This window comes from Cydia amplana, chromosome 24 (genome assembly GCF_948474715.1).
Source record: "Cydia amplana chromosome 24, ilCydAmpl1.1, whole genome shotgun sequence".
NCBI lineage: Eukaryota > Metazoa > Arthropoda > Insecta > Lepidoptera > Tortricidae > Cydia > Cydia amplana.
In genome coordinates this window covers 2,555,361-2,580,168 of record NC_086092.1, presented here as the reverse complement: position 1 = coordinate 2,580,168, position 24,808 = coordinate 2,555,361, and the positions used below count along the sequence as shown (strand labels likewise).

Here is a 24,808-nt window from a genome sequence, read left to right as displayed (position 1 = left end):
CGGCGTGGAAAAGGTTAATGCAGTATTGCGGTACAGTCACCTGCAATAATATGTTACTCTTCGACGGCAGCAAAAATATGTGACACGCTCTTATGGCTCTACAAATAAGATCGTGTCGTGTCAGATATCTTTGCGTCCTTCGTTGTGTAACATATTGCAGGTGACTGTACAATAATGAAAACATCGTAACTTCATATGTGCCATTTTAAACCAAAAGGGTACTCATTGTCGGTTCTCAATAAGGCGCTATTTCCATATAGCTTCAATTTGAAATCATCCTTATCGATAACCGACAACGTGTTACCTTTAATATCTTTTCATTGAAAACGTCACGTATTTGCACAAATTTTAACCGCATACAGTGCCAGAAACGAATGCTTAGTTCTGTCATAGAGAAAAAAATACATAGATTGCTCACTCCATACATTAGTTTTGGTACCAAAAAGACTATTAATTTCAACAACAAGACTTTCCGATCGGTGCTACATCTACTGTCAAGTAGCAGTACTGATAGTTCCGCTACTCGATGCTAGATGTAGACACTGAAATTAATAGTCTTTTTGTTAAAACTGATGTATGGAGTGAGCACTCTTGTCTTACAATATTTCTCTATGGTTCTGTGAAGTTACAATACTACTAGAAGTATTTTGTTAGATTTTAAATACAAATACAAAATACAAAAAAAAAAACTAAAAAAAAAACCTAAAGTCTATTTTTTATTCGGTAGACTGAAATTACATTTCATAGTATGAACATAAAATGTCATTTCATACTATGAAACTTGGAGGATATAATCAAACGGAGACGCCATGTCTGTAATTTTCTGTACAAAACAGTCTGCCGATTTTTGCGGGGGAGGGGAACGTCAAATGTATGCATAACGTAAAAATAGCCATGTCAGATAAACGTCAGTCCATACATTGTGTATGACCGTTGGCCGCCTATTTTCGACAGAGGGGAAAGCATGTTAATGGCTACTCCGTTTAGTTGTATCCTCCAAGCTATGAAATGTGATTTTAGTCTACCGAATAAAAATAACTAGAAAGTTGTATAATTGAGGACGAACGCCGGAGCACCCGGGTATCAGCAGAGCGCGGAGGCTGCGCGCGCGCACTCGCTGCTCCAGTACACCCCCCCGCACCCCCCCACTAGCGACCACACGTACGGGGTGAAGAACTCCTCGGGCCTTTCCTCTTCCACGTAGCGGAATTTCAGGTCGGGGAATTTCTGGGAGAAATATTGTAAAAAAAAGTTTAACTACATGATATAGACCAGGGATGTTGCGAATATCCGCATCCGCAATCGCAGAACTTCCGCATTATTTTCGACATCCGCATCCGCATAAAATCGATGCGGATTTAATGCGGATGCGGATGTGGAACAGGTCGGTACACGACGTCTTAGCATCGGCGTAAGTGCTAGACTGCTAGGTAATTTAGTCATTAGCCAAAAAAACCTATTAGAAATTAGCAGTCAAGCGTGAGTGGGACTTAATGTACGGAACCCTTGGAACGCGAGTCCGACTCGCACCTGGCCGGTTTTTTGAAATAAAAATTACTAAAATGTAATATTTGACGTTTTTTATGTGCCTATCTTGACATCCGCATCCGCGAATGTGAGCCTTCAAAAATCCGCATCCGCGTCCGCGGATGTCAAAAAATCGGCATCCGCAACATCCCTGATATAGACAACTTTGGGAACAAATCAAACTATTTTATTAAATATTTTGATCTGTGTTTTTTTTAAGTAGTCACACTACTATACACTATGAATTATAAACTGAAATAGATGTCATATATTAAAGAAAAAGTGACGAAGCCCTCCAGTGGTGAAGGCCGGATTCGAACCCCTCGGCCACCCCGCCACGGTGGTACCCGTCCTAATTTCTCGACTATATTTATGCCATCTTACTAAGACTACGTATATGCGTCTTTGACCAACTGTAAGAGCGAGCAATATGCGCTTGCACCTCCTATATTTATTTTTTCTTTAATATATGACATTTATTTCATTTGAAAGCGCTGGTGACCTAGCGGTAAGAGCGTGCGACTTGCAATCCGGAGGTCGCGGGTTCGAACCCCGGCTCGTACCAATGAGTTTTTCGGAACTTATGTACGAAATATCATTTGATATTTACCAGTCGCTTTTCGGTGAAGGAAAACATCGTGAGGAAACCGGACTAATCCCAATACGGGCCTAGTTTACCCTCTGGATTGGAAGGTCAGATGACAGTCGCTTTCGTAAAACTAGTGCTCACGCCAATTACTGGGATTAGTTGCCAAGCGGACCCCAGGCTCCCATGAGCCGTGTCAAAATGCCGGGACAACGCGAGGAAGATGATGATATGACATTTATTTCATCAGTTTTTAATTTCTAATACGTCCTGACGGAAATGATTGGTTAGATTCGATTTGATCGTATGCTCTAATTAGAATAAAAAACTCACAAATCCACAATTTCTTTTATAAATATTTATAAGCAATTTGCAAAAGCACATTAACATGATATGATAACCATTTTACTATTGTGAATATTGTGATTGTGATAATTTAAATTTTAAACAATAGATGACAGGGTAACCTATAGATGGTCAAGCAGATCTCGTCAGTAGAAAAAGGCGGCAAATTTGAAAAATGTAGGCACGAAAAGATATCGTCCCATAGAAAATTGGAATTTCGCGCCTTTTTCTACTGACAAGATTTGCTTGACCATCTATATTAGAAATGTGCAGTCAAGCGTGAGTCGGACTTAATGTACCTTGGAAAGCGAGACCGACTCGCACTTGGCCGGTTTTTAGGTGATATATTTAGTTTACCTTTAACCTGTCACTAGACCACTGCTCAGCACCTTTTTTGATGCACGCGAGCACCTCTGTGACGCTGAGGTCGCCACCGGCGCCATCTTGGACCCGTTGGAGCCGTGTCGAGAAATAACCTATCACCTGTAACCAAAAACCGGTTGAGTATTAGTATTTTATACAATCGTGATATAATGGAGAGCTTTTCAGTCGAGTACCGTGTTTAGGCAACGAAGCTTGCTGAGTTGCCTAAGTGAGGTACGAGATTGAAAAGCTTGATTATATCAGTATTGTATACAAGATATTTATTTGCAAAAATGTAGTGGTAAACAAAGTAGGTAATTTTAAGTACACAAAGCAGGGCAAGGAGTGTTCGTTTTTTCAAAAATGTATGGAAATACAACCTAAAATAAATTACAATCTAACGATAACGCATCGATCTACTACTGACGCCGGTGCGGTACTTCTAAAACACATCTTTGACGCTTGGGAAAAAGCTCAAGATGCTGTGGGAATTTTCTGTGATCTGTCAAAGGCATTTGATTGCGTTGATCACGAAAATTTAAAGAGAAAATTAAGCCGCTATGGGATAAAGGCTAGTGCCCTTGACCTAGTCTCATCGTACCTTTCGGATAGAACTCAGCGAGTAGTTATTAATGGAGCTCAATCAGCGGGGTCCCCGGTAGCCCTCGGAGTGCCTCAAGGTTCAATTCTTGGTCCCTTCCTGTTTTTGGTATACATTAATGATTTACCAAAAGTTGTGCAAGATAGACATGATATAGTGTTATTCGCAGATGACACTTCCCTTATATTTAAAGTGGACAGAAAGGAAAATAGCTTCGATAGCATTAATGAAGCGCTATCTACCGTTTATCTATCTAAACTGGTTTACGGCAAACAATTTGCTTTTGAACGCCAAGAAAACCAAATGCATCAAGTTTACGCTACCTAACGTCAAGCAGGTAACTAACAGCAAGATTAAAATAAAAGGTGATACGCTGGAATTTGAAGATCGAACTGTTTTCCTGGGAGTCACTTTAGACTCAAAACTGCAATGGCATGCACATATAGCCACTCTAGCCGGCAAACTCAGTTCAGCAGCCTATGCAGTGAGGAGAATCAGACAGCTAACAAACGTAGAGACGGCCAGGCTGGTATACTTTAGTTATTTCCATAGTGTTATGTCGTATGGAATTCTGTTGTGGGGAAAAGCGGCAGACATTCAGACAATATTTGTGCTGCAAAAACGAGCTGTACGTTCCATCTATGGACTGGGCGCTCGAGTATCTCTGAGAGAGAAATTCAAAGAGGTTAACATTCTTACCATTGCATCTCAATACATACTTGAGAATATTATGTATGTTCGGAAAAACAGCCACGAATTCAAGCTTAACAGTGACATTCATAACTATAACACTAGAAACAAACATAAACTTGCTGTGCCCGCCCACCGCCTCCGTAAGGTTAGTACGTCTTTCGTCGGGAACTGTACACGTTTTTATAACAAAGTCCCTACTGACATAGCGAATTTACCACTTACCAAATTTAAGTCACACATTAAGCGCTCCTTGTTAAGTAAGGCGTACTACACTGTAAATGATTTTATACACGATAGAGATGCCTTTAAGCCTGTAGCTTGATTTCGATAGTATGATAAGAGTTCAATAAATATTGTTTTTTCATTGTAAATTAAATATGCTAGTGTCCAGTCGAATTGACACATGAGACAATCATGTTCTCGCTTGATTATATTGTTTAATTTAATTTTAGTTTTGGACACTTGGAGACCATATACATCTCTAAGTAATTATTTATTTTATTTTTAATGATTCTGACACTTGGAGACCTTTACATCCCTAAGTATTTATTCATTTTATTATTTTTATTTTATTGTACATACTTATATTTTTAATGATTCGGACACTTAGAGACCTTTACATCTCTAAGTCAATTTAGGCTAGTAATTATGTGAAGCTATACCGTCTTTTATGTAACATACGAGCACAAAATGCTGTGTCTCACAGCTAAGTGTTATCACTATTTTAATATTAATATAGGCCGGTAGCTTGAACATGTCATGCTCGCTTAAAAGTCTTTGCTTACGGTGGCGTCGTTGATCGGGTCGCCACTTTCCCGAATGAAGGTTGAGGGAGGCGATGGCTGAGATACGCGTCGTACTCGTGAACGGGTGCTGTTTGTGGAGACGGGTCTGTTTAAGCTAACACGAATATATTTAGTAACTTTATTTTTTAATTTAATTGCAGTGAGACGCCTCATTCGGTTCTCGTATGTTTTTTTTTCTCGTAATGTGTTAATCATACAGGATTGTGACTCTTGGAGACCCTATACATCTCTAAGGATAATTTGATAAACTATGTTATTTTTTAGTTCTGACACTTAGAGACATTTACACCTCTAAATAAGTTTAGATTTTTTTTCCATGTATCTGTTTTGTTTTTATTTTAATATTATTATTATAGTTTTTTTATGTAATTCGACATTAAGAGACCTTATACATCTCTAAGTAATTGTATTACGTTAGTTTGATTTGGTAGTTGTAGTTGTATTTAATAATTGTTGATGTATAATTATTATTATTTTGCTTGTATGTAAATTCAATGTTGACGTGTAAAAGTGCCCTTGTGGCCTATTTGCTGAATAAATGTTGAAGTTGAAGTTGCAAACGCGCGCAACACGATGACTTATTTACATCGTAACGATCATAATGACAATATTCACCATTGACGTATATCTCAGGACGGGCCTAAAAATGGTACTAGTTCAGCGGTGTCACTCACGAATTCGAGCCAATCGTGCAGTCTCAGTGCTGCAGCTGGTGAGTCAAGCAGGAGTTCATTATCTCCAGCAGTAGTCATATAGTTACCATTTCAATGTTCTGCGTGATGTGATGCGGGTTGTTCTGGAAGAGCTGCCGCTTGTGCAGGAGACAGTACACCATGTTGGGGTTGTCCTGCAGCTGGTGGGTGAGACAGGAGTTCATTATCTCCAGCAGTAGTCATATAGTTTACCATTTCAATGTTCTGCGTGATGTGATGCGGGTTGTTCTGGAAGAGTTGCCGCTTGTGCAGGAGACAGTACACCATGTTGGGGTTGTCCTGCAGCTGGTGGGTCAAGCAGGAGTTCATTATCTCCAGCAGTAGTCATATAGTTACCATTTCAATGTTCTGCGTGATGTGATGCGGGTTGTTCTGGAAGAGTTGCCGCTTGTGCAGGAGACAGTACACCATGTTGGGTTGTGCTGCAGCTGGTGGGTCAAGCAGGAGTTCATTATCTCCAGCAGTAGTCATATAGTTACCATTTCAATGTTCTGCGTGATGTGATGCGGGTTGTTCTGGAAGAGTTGCCGCTTGTGCAGGAGACAGTACACCATGTTGGGGTTGTCCTGCAGCTGGTGGGTCAAGCAGGAGTTCATTATCTCCAGCAGTAGTCATATAGTTACCATTTCAATGTTCTGCGTGATGTGATGCGGGTTGTTCTGGAAGAGTTGCCGCTTGTGCAGGAGACAGTACACCATGTTGGGTTGTGCTGCAGCTGGTGGGTCAAGCAGGAGTTCATTATCTCCAGCAGTAGTCATATAGTTACCATTTCAATGTTCTGCGTGATGTGATGCGGGTTGTTCTGGAAGAGTTGCCGCTTGTGCAGGAGACAGTACACCATGTTGGGGTTGTCCTGCAGCTGGTGGGTCAAGCAGGAGTTCATTATCTCCAGCAGTAGTCATATAGTTACCATTTCAATGTTCTGCGTGATGTGATGCGGGTTGTTCTGGAAGAGCTGCCGCTTGTGCAGGAGACAGTACACCATGTTGGGGTTGTTCTGCAGCTGGTGGGTGAGACAGGAGTTCATTATCTCCAGCAGTAGTCATATAGTTACCATTTCAATGTTCTGCGTGATGTGATGCGGGTTGTTCTGGAAGAGCTGCCGCTTGTGCAGGAGACAGTACACCATGTTGGGGTTGTTCTGCAGCTGGTGGGTGAGACAGGAGTTCATTATCTCCAGCAGTAGTCATATAGTTACCATTTCAATGTTCTGCGTGATGTGATGCGGGTTGTTCTGGAAGAGCTGCCGCTTGTGCAGGAGACAGTACACCATGTTGGGGTTGTTCTGCAGCTGGTGGGTGAGACAGGAGTTCATTATCTCCAGCAGTAGTCATATAGTTACCATTTCAATGTTCTGCGTGATGTGATGCGGGTTGTTCTGGAAGAGCTGCCGCTTGTGCAGGAGACAGTACACCATGTTGGGGTTGTTCTGCAGCTGGTGGGTGAGACAGGAGTTCATTATCTCCAGCAGTAGTCATATATTTACCATTTCAATGTTCTGCGTGATGTGATGAGGGTTGTTCTGGAAGAGCTGCCGCTTGTGCAGGAGACAGTACACCATGTTGGGGTTGTCCTGCAGCTGGTGGGTCAAGCAGGAGTTCATTATCTCCAGCAGTAGTCATATAGTTACCATTTCAATGTTCTGCGTGATGTGATGCGGGTTGTTCTGGAAGAGCTGCCGCTTGTGCAGGAGACAGTACACCATGTTGGGGTTGTTCTGCAGCTGGTGGGTGAGACAGGAGTTCATTATCTCCAGCAGTAGTCATATAGTTACCATTTCAATGTTCTGCGTGATGTGATGCGGGTTGTTCTGGAAGAGCTGCCGCTTGTGCAGGAGACAGTACACCATGTTGGGGTTGTTCTGCAGCTGGTGGGTGAGACAGGAGTTCATTATCTCCAGCAGTAGTCATATATTTACCATTTCAATGTTCTGCGTGATGTGATGAGGGTTGTTCTGGAAGAGCTGCCGCTTGTGCAGGAGACAGTACACCATGTTGGGGTTGTCCTGCAGCTGGTGGGTCAAGCAGGAGTTCATTATCTCCAGCAGTAGTCATATAGTTACCATTTCAATGTTCTGCGTGATGTGATGCGGGTTGTTCTGGAAGAGCTGCCGCTTGTGCAGGAGACAGTACACCATGTTGGGGTTATTCTGCAGCTGGTGGGTGAGACAGGAGTTCATTATCTCCAGCAGCATTCGCAGCACTTCGTCTAGCACCTGGATATGTTCCACCTGGAAGTAGAGACAATTTCATGATTATTAAATCGCATTTACAATAGCGTCTATCGCGAATTTATTTTCTATGTTTTGTTTGTTGAAACGTCGGTATTATAAAGGTGGCTATAGACCCGGGGTTTCTCAAAAGCTTGTAACTTGTAATACAAGCGGGATGTCACTTTTTGACAGCTTTTGTTAGAAAGGGACTTCCACTAGTATTACAAGTTACAAGCTTTTGAGAAACGGGCCCCCGGTCATAAAAGTGATTTTACTGATTTAATATGTGTACAAAACGCGTATTGAATGTTATAATTTCACCATTAATAGCATTAAAAATGAAAAATCCAGTTTGATAATTTCAATCGTCTACCCTTGGGGCTAAAATATTTGCGCCAATATTTTCAGTAAATGTAATTTGTAATGCTTACTATTTCTTCTGTCTTCTCCTCTGCATGATGTGGTAATTCTATATTATTAATATCTCCGCCTGAAACAAAATAACAGTGTTTAATCTATGTCAGAATCATAGACACGAGATAAAAGAAATATACATATAGAACGAAACAAAAGTGTTATGTATTAGTAACCGCAGACTGCCTCACTACAGCTAATTGCCATGCACATAACCACATGTTTTGTGTGTGTGATTTCATACATTCATTATTTATTCCATTCACTTTAGTCAATGGGGTTGGCCGGTCGAAGTATTTAGCAGATGGCGCCATCATAGCTTGCCCTGTCAAACCCTAGAATTGTCTCAAATTCGTGTTTTTTTAATGCCCTGGATGCCAGCCCTTTAAGCCAAAGGGGCAAGCTATGATGGCGCCATCTATGCAAACCTTTGACAGTTGCCAACCCCAGTGTAATACTTATGAACTTATATTTCATAATACAGATTTCGTCCACACTGTTAACTATATTTACACTGACTTAATATAAAAGAAATAGACACACAAAGCAGAACAAACACGTCAAGAAATGTGGATCCCAATGACGTTTCGCACCATTTGCATTGATGATAAAAACGCTTACGTAAATTTTGAGTCAAGATAAATGTTTCGTACAGAAAAGAGCTTAATGTCGTAAACATTAAGTGTCAAATTTGCAAACATAAGTACCAACACTGTTAAAAAAATTTAGTCCGTTGGCACTAAACGTAACATATTTACGTCAAACAACGTCAAACGAGAATAATGAACGAATGGAGTCACTTTGGTACACTTTAATATGTATTACTGTACAGGAAAACCAATTGAAGTAATAAATAAAACAAATTTAATTTAATCGGGAGCTCAAATAAAATTAATTCGTGGTTCAAATTCAAACAAATTAAATTTTTAATTCGTAAGTATACGTCTTTAAATACTAATTTCCTTGAAATAAATTCTACTTATTAAATAACTGTGTATTTAAGATCTACATTTACTCATAGCGCGGGTGCACGGGGACATTTAGATACTGATTGGATTTTTTTTATAATCTCTACCTATACTTTATAAAAAAAATCCTGTGGTTGTCACTGTGTTCCGACAGGTTTAGCATTTACAGTTAGTCGATATAAGCCCTTATTGGTGGTGTATATGTCGGAAACAGGGAAATGGGCCGAACACACAAGTGCCGTTTTGCCTTGTTTAAAACTGCATCACCCCTATCTCTTGCTATAATTAAATAGCAGTCCACTTTGCACGTCGCATAGGTTTTCTTGGAAATCTTGAATTTAAACATAATATTATTTCTTATGAATTCCATATAAAAATAAAAATAAATATTGACCTCACATCGACTCATTAGATTTTTGTTCCTTAACATCCCTTCTTTGGTACTAACAAATTAATTTATTCAAAACCATAAAATTACCACCAGATTACATAAATTATGTAATGCTATCCAAAGAACTAACCGAAAGAAATACATTCCATCCTTTTTCCTTGTTTTATCATTGTTATTTTTACATATTTTAACGGCACATTTCGTAATTGTTGACAACTTCACATTTGAGCGTTTCAAACAAGACTAAACGAAAAAGTAATGCATGATCTGTTTTGACATCACTTTTGTGGGGCCATTTTTGGCGGCTGATTGGGTATCCAGTTCTTTATACTATATCAATGTATATTTAGGAAACTTAGGTACTTATAGTATCTGGCGCAGTCGGTAGGTTAACTGATTGGATTTAATTTATGAATACATCTCAATGTCCTGTGGTTCAAAAAACATCAATAATTCAAAAAATAACTAATTAGTTTATTCCATATAGGGGATAGAGTTATTTACCTTCTATTTCGTTGCATAGCCTCGCTCTCCGCTTCGAGAGCGTCTCGAACAGCGACACCAGCCTCTGCGCCACGTACGGGTGCAGGTTTCTGAACTCACCTAGAACCATTCAAACTTAGAGTTGGATCAAGCTCTGCATGCCATTTTCAATGACAAATGTCACTATTTCTATGAAATTCCAAGTTTGTGCAAAGTTAATGTGGTCAGAGACTATGGAGATAGTTTGAATCCCGGTGAAGGAAAAACTAGTCAAAAGTAAGTGAAATAGTTATTTGTACAACAAGTGATCAAAGTTTGATATTTCTTCGAGTGCTTATTTTGAGTCCCGTGCAAGCGAAAGATTCTATTTTCTATTATTAGATTCTAATCTAATTTACAATCTTGAGCGTAGTAAGGGACTCAAAAGCGCACGAGATGTAAATAACTTTGATCTCGTGTAGTACACAACATTTTTCACCTAAGCAGTGAGAACATACCTACCTATTAGACAACTTGAAAAATGTAATCCTTCTTCATCACTTAATATTACTGAATCGCGATTAGAAAGGGATTGAGATAGCTGTCAATCCATATTGATTTTGACGTAAGTGTATGGAAATCTGTTATTTCTAATCCCTTTCTGATCGCGGCATGATAATACCTGCACTCATGTTTACTTAAGATATACAAACAATTAAGTTTAATTACCGCAATGGAACCCAAAAACAAAACGTAATAATAAATTCCAGTAAAATAATATAGAAATAACAAATATTAACTGACACTTCAATCGACAACTTTTTTTGTAAAAAAAATCTTTGTAAGATACGGTCCGAATTGCGGATACGTACTATTTGTCAACTATGGTAGAAATTCTTAAAAGTAAAATAATTAATTTTGCGTGATGATCTGTGTATTTTTTAAGTTCATTATTTTAATTGTACAATAAAATACCTAAAATATAGTATTTTATCAGTTTTTATCAAATCTTAAACTTTATTTTTATTAATTAATTATTAAGAATTCATACTCGTACGTGGTTTGGAACGATGCGGTCTGAAGTTTTTCGGGGGTCTATTATAAACCGTGAATATACCGTTGAATATCGTTTTAACTTTTTTTAGGGTTCCGTAGCCAAATGGCAAAAAACGGAACCCTTATAGATTCGTCATGTCTGTCTGTCTGTCCGTCTGTCCGTCTGTCTGTCCGTCCGTATGTCACAGCCACTTTTCTCCGAAACTATAAGAACTATACTGTTGAAACTTGGTAAGTAGATGTATTCTGTGAACCGCATTAAGATTTTCACACAAAAATAGAAAAAAAACAATAAATTTTTGGGGTTCCCCATACTTCGAACTGAAACTCAAAAATTTTTTTTTCATCAAACCCATACGTGTGGGGTATCTATGGATAGGTCTTCAAAAATGATATTGAGGTTCCTAATATCATTTTTTTCTAAACTGAATAGTTTGCGCGAGAGACGCTTCCAAAGTGGTAAAATGTGTGTCCCCCCCCCCTGTAACTTCTAAAATAAGAGAATGATAAAACTAAAAAAAATATATGATGTACATTACCATGTAAACTTCCACCGAAAATTGGTTTGAACGAGATCTAGTAAGTAGTTTTTTTTATACGTCATAAATCGCCTAAATACGGAACCCTTCATGGGCGAGTCCGACTCGCACTTGGCCGCTTTTTTTTGTCTGTTTCTTTTTGCTAACAGTGTGAAAGGGACAGAGATAATAGAACCCAAGTATTTCGAACTTTTATTAGACCTCGCATGTTGAAATGACATTTGACTATAAAGGTCACTTGAATGTCATTTTGTCTCACTCAGTGAGCAAAATCGCATTTTGCTCACTGTTTTTAAGAATCAAAGTACCCTTGTTCGAGCTGCTGAGGTGAAAAATAATAATATATCTTGTTGTACAAATAACTATTTACTTTTTTTTAACGTTAAAAGCTATCAGTCGATTACCTGGCGCAGTCGGTTGGATCTCAACAATATAGCCAGTTCTATAGAAAAATCGTATCGATTCTAATTTACATTATATGGCTTTTATAAATTATAATACAGAAATTAATAATAAGCAGGCGTGGTTCACTCTTTTGTTGTTTAGCCATAATTGTTGCCGCGCACCGCTACGGAACGGACCTAGCGGTCATATCGGTCGTAATAGACGCGTTTTGTAGAGTGAATCTTCTGTACCTAGTACTATTATTAATTCTGTGTAATAAGTGACTTACAGCTCATATTAGCGATGGCAGCGAGGCAGTTGGTATGTAAGTATTTATCGCGCACGCGCGCCATGTTGTACTGCAGGGCCCGGACTAGTACTAACACCATCAGCCCGCCGAGTGACACCTCTGATATCTGACCTCTGTTTCTCAATGTCTGAATATACTTACACCTCGTTTTTTACCTTCCAGATGCAAAGGTGCCCATCACGCTCGCCGCATTGCCACGCTGAACCGCGATAGACAGCCTCTGCATCAGGAATGACCCGGAACGAGGGTCGTGACCTCACTAACTTACTTTTTGCTTATATAACTAAATTGATTACTGGCGCGGTCGGTTGGATCTCAACAATTTAGTGAGTTCTATAGAAAATCGAGTCGAAAATGTACATTATGGCTTTTTATAATACATACATTAATAATAAGCAGGCGTGCCTAACTTTGGTTACCACCAATTTTGGTGTCTGGCCATAGTAGTTGCCGCGCACCGCTACGGAGCGGACGCCTGCTCACGCTCACGCCACCTAGCGGTCATATCTCTCGTAATAGACGCGTTTTGTAGAGTGAATCTTCTGTACCTAGTACTATTATTAATTCTGTGTAATAAGTGACTTACAGCTCATATTAGCGATGGCGGCGAGGCAGTTGGTGTGTAAGTATTTATCGCGCACGCGCGCCATGTTGTACTGCAGGGCCCGGACTAGTACTAAAACCATAAGCCCGCCGAGTGACACCTCTGATATCTGACGCTCTGTGTACCAGGGGATGTTCTTTAATGTCTGAAAGAGTAAGACAGTATCACATAGTAGTATATAGTTAACTCTTTATTGTACAAAAAAACATATTAAAAATAACAAACAAACAACGGGTTGCGCTCAGGGAGTGCCGGCAGAAGTGAAAACTCAATGACTAGTGCAAAATGCACTATGTATAATTGAGGTTAACGCCATCTAGCGTTAGCGTTAATTACTTGAAACCCCTAAGCACATCACTGTTAGTACTCTAGATATATTAATACCAGTTAGAGCGAAACTCACTAGATGGCATTTAAATCAATAAAGAAAAACTCAATGACAATACATGTAACAGTTTTTCGATCAGGTCACGTGTCCGTCTTACGGTCACGTGACCGTAAGACAGTCACGTGATCGTCTTACGCTGTCTCGAGTTTAATATTTTTTCCCAACCTCAAAAAGTGCACAGCGCCGCTAAAGAAGTTTTCACTTCAAAAATTTACAAAGGCAAACTTATCCCTTGAGGGAGCTCTTCCAGTTAACCTTTACACATATTGATCATACTTTGATTAGGCTTTTAACTAACTATGCAAAAAGCTCATCGATACTATGGGTGACCAGAGAGCTGGCAGCTTTCTCTCGCAGCGCATAAGTATTGGCATTCAGCGAGGGAATGCGGCCAGCATTTTTGGCAGCGCGGGCCTTATTTAGATATATTTTAATTTAGATTAGTTTAGTTCTTAATTGACATAGATGGCAATAATTCTCTTGACATGCTTGTAACCATAATACCATATCATACACTACAGTTTACTAGTAGAGAAATATAGTAAGACAAAAGTACATCAGTTAGACTATTAATTTCAGTGTCTACATCTAGCATCGAGTAGCGGAACTATCAGTACTGCTACTTGACAATAGATGTAGCACCGACCGGAAAGTCTTATCTCAACAGCATAAGACTTTCCGGTCGGTGCTACATCTATTGTCAAGTAGCAGTACTGATAGTTCCGCTACTCGATGCTAGATGCTAATAGTCTTTTTGGTCCTAAAACTGATGTATGGAGTGAGCAATCTATGTATTTTTTTCTCTATGGTTATACTTACAATAAGATGTACATTCTTTATAAGAGCGTCGTCTTCAGTAAGTATGAGTAACACTATCAGAGACATGTATATGTGGTGCGAGTTGCTGTCTGGTGCGTTGTATAGCACCTGGAGTATTGGGACTATCTGCAAACATAAGAAAAATAGGTCAATTTCCTGTTGTTATTCTGTCCCATAAGCGGGGAGACAATAGTAGCATAGATTGTTAGAAGAACTGCTGTACCATGTTCTACTAACATGCTCAGTAGATGTCCCATTATGGAAAGGTCTTATTAGCACCATAAAATGCAAGATTGGCTCATTTAAATACGAAAACCTAGAATTTTAAGAGTGACTCAGGAGACCGTAACCATAGCAACGTGTGACAAGAAAAAGTTGATTAACCCTAACATATTTTAGGCTTAGGCTTATTGCCGTAGCTCATGGCATCCTGCGGGCTCAGCACGGATCCATTTTTATCGACTATCACTAAGCCCGTCACTTTCGCACTTACATACTTGTTAGAACGTGACAGGCATGGTGATAAATGATAAAAATGCGACCGTGCTACTAGGGCTGGAGTCCACTTGGCAACAAGAATAAGCCATTTCGTCTTCGATCAACACGGAAGGGATGCGGCATTCGCACTATTTCCCCTCTGCCTAATAGGTACAAGATCAACTGATCTAGCGCGGGTAATAAAACTAGTTGCGCTCGGATTTTTAACTAGACCGAGTCCAGACGCGCGAATGAACACAGCAGCAGAAAAAATGCCCAATTGCTCGGTTATTTGTTGTAAAAAGAGGTCGAGGACATCAAATTTACAAAAAGAAGGTGTTACATTTCACATGTAATATTTTTTTTACATGTCATACGTTTAATTACAATTAAACACAATTATTATATTTTAGTCTCATGTAATTGCTGGATTTATCGATTTTGCTCGCCCAGTACAAATTGCGGATCGGTCGAGCGACAAATCCGACTTCTCATCTCTCAGAATACAATAAAATTCTTCGACGTAAATGTGTTAGTGTGCGTGTTGTCACACTTGTGACTCATCCGTACACAAAAAGAGATCGAGGTTTGCAAGATTTGTCTTTGACGTGTGTCATTTTCTATGTATTTGTGTCGTCATTACAGATTGGATTTTGTATGTAAGTGTGTGAGAAGTGCGACTGTGTGCACGTTCCCCCCCGCGACAAATGGCAGAATGATTTGAATGTCAAGATATCGCTTGGGCCTATCCCTTCCGACGTGTCGGAAGCCCGTGTTGATCGAAGCATTTCGTCGCGTTGCTATAAGTACCTACAAGTACATATGGCCTACACCAATTTTGGTGTCTAGCCGTAGTAATTGCTGCACAACGTCACGGAACAGACGCCTGCTCGCGCTTGCGCCACCTAGCGGTCATATCTGTCGTAATAGACGCGTTTTGTTAGAGAATGAATCTTCTCTAACTAGTACTATTATTTATTCTGTGTCAAGACATATATTTCGACATAGTAAAATTACTTCTGTCACAGAATAAATAATAGTACTAAGTACAGAAGACTCACTCTCTAACAAAACGCGTCTGTTACGATCAGCACAGATATGGCCGCTAGGTGGCGACAGCGCCACGCGCGGCTTATGGCTTTCCCCAAAATTGGGGCGGAACGGATGTACTTTTAGCTACCTGTAGCAAAGCGACGAAATCGCGGAGTGAGCCACGCCTGCTTCTGTTTCGTAATCAACCGCACTAAACTAGTGAGCGTCAGTTTACGCTGAAATGTAATAAAATATTTTGGACATAGTTTTTATTTGTCGATCTTCTTTAATTATTATGTTTTATTCGGTAATGCTGCCAAATATATGCATTAGCTTTATTTATATCTATCTGTTCGTATTAAAAAATAATATCTGGGTGACCGAGCTTCGCTCGGAAAACATATAAAAACTCGAAAATGCGCGTTTTCCCAGAGATAAGACCTATTAGCTAGATCGATTTCTCGCCCCCGAAAACCCCCATATAGTAAATTTCATCAAATCGTTAGAGCCGTTTCCGAGATCCTCGAAATATATATATATATATATAAGAATTGCTCGTTATTAGATTAGGTATTAGATTAGATACAGCTTTGTCCATTTTACAATTTCGAGATATCTCAACTGATCGCACCTACATATAAGCCTTTTCTGTGGGCTCCCTTTGTTTCCCATAAAGTTTTAAGTCATAATGTATTGTTTGTCATAATATTATCATTGGTCATAAAACTGAAACCGTTAACTTTTCAGGATTTTCGTAAGATTAACCTATAGATATGTTAGGTTAGGTTTGTTTTATGGCAAGCCTGAAAAGTGACGCGTTTCTGAACCAAATAAATTATGAGTATTATGACTAACCAAGGAGGTTACTATCGCTAGGGCTTACTATTACATATGTAACACTTGTGTACTTACCATGGATGTAATAAATATATGAATTATGAATTAACGAAAATACGGGCAGTTTTAAGTCATAATGTATTTATGACTTAAAACTTTTTGGGAAACAATAAAGCTAAAGCTGCATATCATTCCTTGTCCAACCGTGTCGTGGCGGCTTGGAACCGTTTACCGGATAGTGTTGTGACTGCCCCCTCGGTCAATGTGTTTAAAAACAGATTGGACAATTGGCTTTTAAGCAATAAGTTAGACTGATGATTACTAGTGAAGTGATATGACTATACAAACTTTGAACTATATAACACTGGACACTGTGTGACATAGGCTCATCAGCTCAATAGCTGCTCGCCTATAATTATATAATAATAATAATAATAGGTGGTTGGATCAAGGGTCAGATGCAGAAGGCGGTGATCTTGGACACGGCGCGGATAGTCCGCCGGTTCCTCTCTCTGCAGCCCTGACCACCGGCAGCTTGGGCCTTGCCCCGCTGCTGGCGGCACCCTAGGTTAGGTTTTTTATAATATGTTTATAAGTATTTTGTATTGTTTTTGTAAGTGTTTTTGTATTTTATTTTTATATCCATATTGTAAAAAACCAACCTAAGAAGAGAAATAAATAAATAATAATAATAATAAAGACCCCTTTTCTGATATTACTTCACGCACTTACCAAGTGGTCTATGTGGTCCACGTTGCTCACGTGCCGTTTGTAGGCTTTACACGAGTGCAACATCAAATACAGAAGTAGTGTAGAATGTTCGCAGCCCGCCGTGGCGCATAGGGCTTTGTGGAGCTGCGGACAGATTTCGCATTAGGATACAAGATGGAAATACTAATTACTAACAATTATAACGAGTATAATAGTATATGAGGAAATTATAATGTTCCCAAATATTATTAAAGCTAAAAAAATATGAAAAATAAATATATGTCCTAGAACAGAAAAGTGCTACTTTGATCCCTCCTAGCAGCGAATAAAAGTGCCACTTTGATCCCTCCTAGCAGCGAATAAAAGTGCCACTTTGATCCCTCCTAGCAGAGAATAAAAGTGCCACTTTGATCCTTCCTAGCAGAGAATAAAAGTGCCACTTTGATCCTTCCTAGCAGAGAATAAAAGTGCCACTTTGATCCTTCCTAGCAGAGAATAAAAGTGCCATTTTGATCCCTCCTAGCAGCGAATAAAAGTTCCAATTTGATCCCTCCTAGCAGAGAATAAAAGTGCCAATTTGATCCCTCCTAGCAGAGAATAAAAGTGCCAATGTGATCCCTTCTAGCAGAAAATAAAAGTGCCAATTTGATCCCTCCTAGCAGCGAATAAAAGTGCCACTTTGATCCCTCCTAGCACCGAATAAAAGTGGCACTTTGATCCCTCCTAGCAGAGAATAAAAGTGCCACTTTGCCCCTCCTAGCAGCGAATAAAAGTGCCACTTTGATCCTAGGAGAGAATAAAAGTGCCACTTTGATCCCAGGAGAGAATAAAAGTGGCACTTTGATCCCTCCTAGCAGCGAATAAAAGTGCCACTTTGATCCCAGGAGAGAATAAAAGTGGCACTTTGATCCCTCCTAGCAGGGAAGTAAAAAGCCCTTTTCCAAAAACGTGATGTATTCTTGCCATTGGTCATTCTCAAAGAGAATAGATAGTATAGGGGGGTCCTGCCATAGTAAATTAAATATGAAACGGCGTCGTCAACGCCATCTAGCCGAGCATATGCCAAAGGTGTGTGCGCCATCTATCCGAGAATGACTTTTTATTGATTTCCGAGGCACGTTTTTTAGTTTTATTCATCTTGTACGGAGTTACATGTCTTTGGACTGATCAACACTCCATTTTCCGGGTGATATTTACCGCGGCCATCTCTATTCGCGGCGGCGTCATCTCCGGCCCTGAGCCTTTCTCTGGCTCCTTTTGCGGCGTTGTGGCTGTGTCTATATAACAAAAACATTTGTTTATAATAAATCATATTTATATGGAGAATATGGCGTTGTATAGTTTATTAGGCATATTCAAATGCGTTTATGAATGTCAAATAAGGTTACACCGGCTCCAACCCTCTGCCTTGAGAGGATTTAAATCCCCCATCAATAGGGATGTTGACAATTTTTTGGAACTGGTTTCATTTTGTAGATAGACTCGTAATAATTACAGAACAAAAAAAATATATATTCATTAATTTTGAATAAAAAAACATGTATAATAAGTTTCGTGTTTAAATTTCGCGCCTAAACGCTCCAAACTGTCACGTGACCTTGATGACGTAACTGCGTTTTAAACAAACTGCTGCCAGTCATTTTTTTAATTCTTTATATGGCAACTGACAATTTTTTTTAAAGCCTTAACACATTACCGCATCGGACAGCGACCTTCTTTCTCGCTCTATCTTATAGCTGTGTCCTTAACGCACCACCTTACACACTATCGATTCGTGCGCCGCACCGCACCAAGATCGCGTTTCGGTACGATAATCTGTAGACACTTAAGCTTTGGAATCCTCCGAAAACGGTGCCGTCATATTACGGCCGCTATATAGCGTTGACTGACGTCACTAGAACGTTGTCTATGTAAACAAGATGGCGCGGTTTCCTAGACGGCGTTACGTTACGTTGATTGTCAACGTAACGTAAGATGACGGCCGTCATGACGGTGTCGATAGTTTCGTGAACGTTTTATTAGATAGCGGTGACGCCATTTTGAATAAATGACACGAGATTTGAATAAATGATTCCGTACTACGATTATTTTCCTCTTCTGATGATATTTCATCCTCCAAGTAAATTATAGATGATCAAGCAAATCTTGTCAGTAGGAAAAGGCGCGAAATTCAAATTTTCTATGGGACGTTATCCCATCGCGCCTACATTTTTCAAATTTGCCGCTTTGACCTTGGTGGATGACGGTGTGTTATGACGCCGTGGTACTTTCCATTTCCACATGTCGCCACCGTAAAGACGGCCGTCTTTTGCGGCCGCTATATGTCGGCCGTCATATGACGGCACCGTTTTCGGAGGAATCCAAAGCTTTAGGCAGGTTTTATAACTTGTCTTTGGTGATTCCACTGTGATTACGTCACGCGCTCCGATTGGCGTTTGCAGTCACGTGATACTGGGCATTATTTTAAATACTTTTGATTATTTTTAATTAATTTATTACGCATATTTACACTTGCAAAATATGATTTTCCGCGTTCTAATATTCCCTGCTATGGTAAAAACATAACATGTTATATATTCGCGATTCATGTCAACATCCCTATTGGAGGAGGGTATCCCAATATGGGACCAACAACAAAAAGGTGTTACTTACTGGCGGTATCGGCAGCAGAGAGGAGCGCCTGGCGGTAGAGGTTGCGCGTCGCACAGTGGTTCGCCAGCGCGAGCAACAGCAGGCAAGCCTGAAATATATACACATTTTAGATTTCAATTTCTTTAGCTACCGGCTAAGTGCGAGTCGGACTCGCGCACGGAGGGTTCCGTACGAATACGCAAAAACGGCAAAAAATCACGTTGGTTGTATGTAAGCCCATTTTATTATGTTTTTAGTAAAGTAAATAAATAAAAAGATATTTATTTGCCAACACAAAAAACCCCAACGAATAATGAGGTAGATATTACAAATATTTAATTAATAATTGTTGAATAATTGTTGTTATAGCGACAACAGAAATGGGCACCTCATCTGTGAAATTTTCAACTAGACAGTTGAGGAGTGTCTTTTCAAAAGGGTTTATTTTTTCTGGGAATCTATTTCTAAATTGGACCTTAAGTTTTCTTGAGCAAGGTTCTCTCTAGAAGTACCGCTAAGAAAAAAATAAACCCTTTTGAAAAGACACTCCTCAGTTGGTCTCGTGGATCACAGTTCATGAGATACAGCCTGGTGACAGACAGACAGACGAACAGTGGAGTCTTATTAGTAATAGGGTCCCGTTTTTACCCTTTGGGTACGGAACCGTAAAAACTCGTGCCGATTTAAAACACTCCCTTCGGTCGTGTTTTAATTTATCGCCACTTGTTGCGAATTACCTTTTCGCACGTGTATTGTAGAACGTTTTACAGTACATATGGCCATTTGACACGTATTGTGCTAGTTACCGCTCTAGGGCGGGAAAGTAGCACCATATGTACTGTAAAACATCTTACCATTCCTAGCTTATCAAGTTATGTTATGTTTTTCATACACTTTTCGTCGGGTAGTTGCACAAATCTCAGTTTTTACATTTTGCTGGGACATCAGTTAGCCGCGACCACGACCAGTGAAACCTGTGTCGAAACGTCGGTAAATAAAGGTAATTATAGTTATTTGTACAACAAGAGATCAAAGTTTGATATTTCTTCGAGTGCTTATTTTGAGTCCCGTGCAAGCGAAAGATTCTATACTAGATTCACGAGCGTAGCGAGTGAATCTAATTTGGAATCTTGAGCGTAGTAAGGGACTCAAAAGCGCACGAGATGTAAATAACTTTGATCTCGTGTAGTTCACAAAACTTTTCACCTCAGCAGTGAGAACATATTAGAGAACCCGAAAAATGTATTCCTTCTTCATCACTTACCTATTCACTCATGTTTTCTTAAGATATACTAACAATTAAGTTTTCACCTCAGCAGCTCGAACAAGGGTACTTTGCTACTTAAAAACAGTGAGCAAAATCGCATTTTTCACACTGAGTGAGCAAAATCGTATTTTGCCCAATTTGTCTCACTCAGTGAGCAAATGCGATTTTGCTCACTGTTTTTAAGTAGCAAAGTACCCTTGTTCGAGCTGCTGAGGTGAAAAATAAATTTCGCGATAGACCCGTCTATATATATGAGTTGAATAATATTGTCTTCGGTTACCGCGATAGTTACAATAAAACTATTAAAACGGATTATATCGCGTATGTTGAATTTATTCTACATCCCGACGTTATATAATCCGTAGTTTTATTTCATGAGTTGAATAAGTAATGTAGACTTACTTGGTTAGCCAGAGGATGTCTCTTCTGTAGCTCCTGCATGAGGCTGTGCCTGTCCTGTGGGGGGCTGGTATAGATGGTGGGGGCTGCTCAGTGTCAGCATGTTCCAGAACTTACTTGGTTAGCCAGAGGATGTCTCTTCTGTAGCTCCTGCATGAGGCTGTGCCTGTCCTGTGGGGGACTGGTATAGATGGTGGGGGCTGCGCAGGGTCAGCATGCTCCAGAACTTACTTGGTTAGCCAGTGGATGTCTCTTCTGTAGCTCCTGCATGAGGCTGTGCCTGTCCTGTGGGGGGCTGGTATAGATGGTGGGGGCTGCGCAGGGTCAGCATGCTCCAGAACTTACTTGGTTAGCCAGAGGATGTCTCTTCTGTAGCTCCTGCATGAGGCTGTGCCTGTCCTGTGGGGGGCTGGTATAGATGGTGGGGGCTGCGCAGGGTCAGCATGCTCCAGAACTTACTTGGTTAGCCAGAGGATGTCTCTTCTGTAGCTCCTGCATGAGGCTGTGCCTGTCCTGTGGGGGGCTGGTATAGATGGTGGGGGCTGCGCAGGGTCAGCATGCTCCAGAACTTACTTGGTTAGCAAGAGGATGTCTCTTCTGTAGCTCCTGCATGAGGCTGTGCCTGTCCTGTGGGGGGCTGGTATAGATGGTGGGGGCTGCGCAGGGTCAGCATGCTCCAGAACTTACTTGGTTAGCCAGAGGATGTCTCTTCTGTAGCTCCTGCATGAGGCTGTGCCTGTCCTGTGGGGGGCTGGTATAGATGGTGGGGGCTGCGCAGGGTCAGCATGCTCCAGAACTTACTTGGTAAGCCAGTGGATGTCTCTTCTGTAGCTCCTGCATGAGGCTGTGCCTGTCCTGTGGGGGGCTGGTATAGATGGTGGGGGCTGCTCAGTGTCAGCATGTTCCAGAACTTACTTGGTTAGCCAGTGGATGCCTCTTCTGTAGCTCCTGCATGAGGCTGTGCCTGTCCTGTGGGGGGCTGCTGTAGATAGTAGGGGTAGCAGGAGTGCTCAGTGTCAGCATGTTCCAGAATCCAGCTGTCAAGAAAATAAAAAAAGGCAAAAATTATGTGTCCCTGATTTTTATCTGATCAAGTATGGATCAAGTTGTTAATTAATTGTGTTAATTAAATACTTATGGATCTAATATTGCCCGTGTAAACAAAAAAGTAAAAAAATCGACATGGTTTTTGAAAAATCGATTTTTCTTTGGAAGGGCCACGAAATCAAGTGTTCTAAAAGTTGATTCACCCAATTGTGAAGAAAAAGATAGATATACTGAAAAAGAAAATACTGACATGCTAAGTTGACTAGTATACTGCCGCCGGGTACGCCCGTGCCGAACATGTGCGGCGGCGCGGCGAGCATGCTCGACACGTGGCTCAGGAGGGTCTTCACCAGGAGCGGCGCCTGCATGCCGTAGCGGCCTTGGAATAGCGTTCTGTACAAAAAATAGTTATTTGTACAACAAGAGATCAAAGTTTGATATTTCTTCGAGTGCTTATTTTGAGTCCCGTGCAAACGAAAGATTCTATAATAGATTCACGAGCGTAGCGAGTGAATCTAATTTAGAATCTTAAGCGTAGTAAGGGACTCAAAAGCGCACGAGATGTAAATAACTTTGATCTCGTGTAGTACACAACATTTTTCACCTCAGCAGTGAGAACATATTAGAGAACCCGAAAAATGTATTCCTTCTTCATCACTTACCTCTATTCACTCATGTTTTCTTAAGATATACCAACAATTAAATTTTCACCTCAGTAGCTCAAACCCTTGGTACTTTGCTACTTAAAAACAGTGAGCAAAATCGCATTTTGCTCATTTTGTCTCACTCAGTGAGCAAAATTGCGATTTTGCTCACTGTTTTTAAGTAGCAAAGTACCCTTGTTCGAGCTGCTGAGGTGAAAACATTTTTTTTAACATGTACTACATCGGTGGCATGCAACAAGCAAGCAGGCCCGCCTGGCAAGCAGTCTCCGTAGCCTATGGACGCCTGCAACTCCAGTGGTATCACATGCGCGTTGCCGACCTTATCACTCTAAGCTTGGGACTTGAACCCACGACCACCGGATCGCTAGCCCGGTGCGCTTCCATCTGAGCTACCAAGACCCAACCCAATACAGCGAATATCCCACCCAAGATAGCGAATTTTTTCACGTTTTAGGGTTCCGTACCTCAAAAGGAAAAAAACGGAACCCTTATAGGATCACTCATGCGTCTGTCTGTGTGTCTACCCGAACATTCCCCCCCCTCACTTGATCTCCGAAACTACTGCGTCTAAAATTTTGAAAAAAAAAAACAGTTCTTTACCTATAGATGACAGGAAAACCTATTAGAAATGTACAGTCAAGCGTGAATCTGACTTAATGTACGGAACCCTTGGAACGCGAGTCCGACTCGCACTTGACCGGTTTTTTAATGTAATCAGTGAACTCACCTATAAATAAGACTAGTCTCGATCGTGCGGCTTTGCCCGTGTACTCCGGCGAACATGTACACACTCATGAGCACTAGAAGTGTGTTGATGCACTCCAAGTGGAGGTAGTATGTGTTGTCACTGAAAAAAAAAAACACTTTAGTTGGTTAAGCTAACTTTACGGTTTAACTCACGTGTTTTAGGGCCAGTTGCACCAACCACATTTGACAGACTGATCAACATCAATCGGCAGAGAACTATGAAAAATTCCATACAATAAAATTTAGCGAACGCTTTAACGGTGACAGGCTGTTTGGTGCAACCGACCCTTAGTCACTCGCGCGACAAATGTCGGAAAATGGTAGACCTACGCTCTGAGAAACATAATAATAAAAAAATAATAATAATAAAATAAAACTTGATTCAGAAAAACATAGTCATACATTTAACATTAGGTTAATAATATCTTATAAAGTAAGGCTTTTTAGTGACTTCTACCGTATCTCAGGTTGAAAAAAATAAAAATAAAACAAAAATACTTAAATAAATTACATAACGCCAAACTTATGAGTTAAATTTGTGTTCATTTAGGTAGATATCAGTTTAATATGTTTACATTCTAGAGTTATGGCTAAATAATGATTATGTGCTTACTATAAAAACAAACCATACCTATAATTCTAAAATTAATTACATGGCAATAATGACTAATCTATATCTATAATCTATATAATGGCGTATGTTACATATAGCTGGTCAACCAAATCTTGTCAGTAAAAAAAGGCGCGAAATTCAAATTTTCTATGGGACGATATCCCTTCGTGCCTACATTTTTCAAATTTGCCGCCTTTTTCT

The 24,808-nt window shown here is 40.2% G+C and overlaps 1 protein-coding gene across 1 annotated transcript in view; it reads right to left on the bottom strand.

Moving 5' to 3' along the window:
- Positions 1–1,044: 1,044 nt before the first annotated feature.
- LOC134659173 (dymeclin) overlaps positions 1,045–24,808 on the bottom strand; it is a 45,835-nt gene continuing 22,071 nt past the window's right edge. The window contains exons 6-18 of the mRNA XM_063514804.1: positions 23,975–24,094; positions 22,833–22,975; positions 22,451–22,572; positions 19,891–19,978; positions 18,436–18,515; positions 17,260–17,382; positions 14,182–14,307; positions 12,957–13,119; positions 10,124–10,222; positions 8,278–8,336; positions 7,697–7,864; positions 2,816–2,941; positions 1,045–1,227 (exon numbers count right to left, since the gene is read on the bottom strand). Coding sequence (XP_063370874.1) covers positions 1,084–1,227; positions 2,816–2,941; positions 7,697–7,864; positions 8,278–8,336; positions 10,124–10,222; positions 12,957–13,119; positions 14,182–14,307; positions 17,260–17,382; positions 18,436–18,515; positions 19,891–19,978; positions 22,451–22,572; positions 22,833–22,975; positions 23,975–24,094 — 1,561 coding nt within the window. The 3' untranslated portion in view covers positions 1,045–1,083. The remainder of the gene's footprint in view (positions 1,228–2,815; positions 2,942–7,696; positions 7,865–8,277; positions 8,337–10,123; positions 10,223–12,956; positions 13,120–14,181; positions 14,308–17,259; positions 17,383–18,435; positions 18,516–19,890; positions 19,979–22,450; positions 22,573–22,832; positions 22,976–23,974; positions 24,095–24,808) is intronic.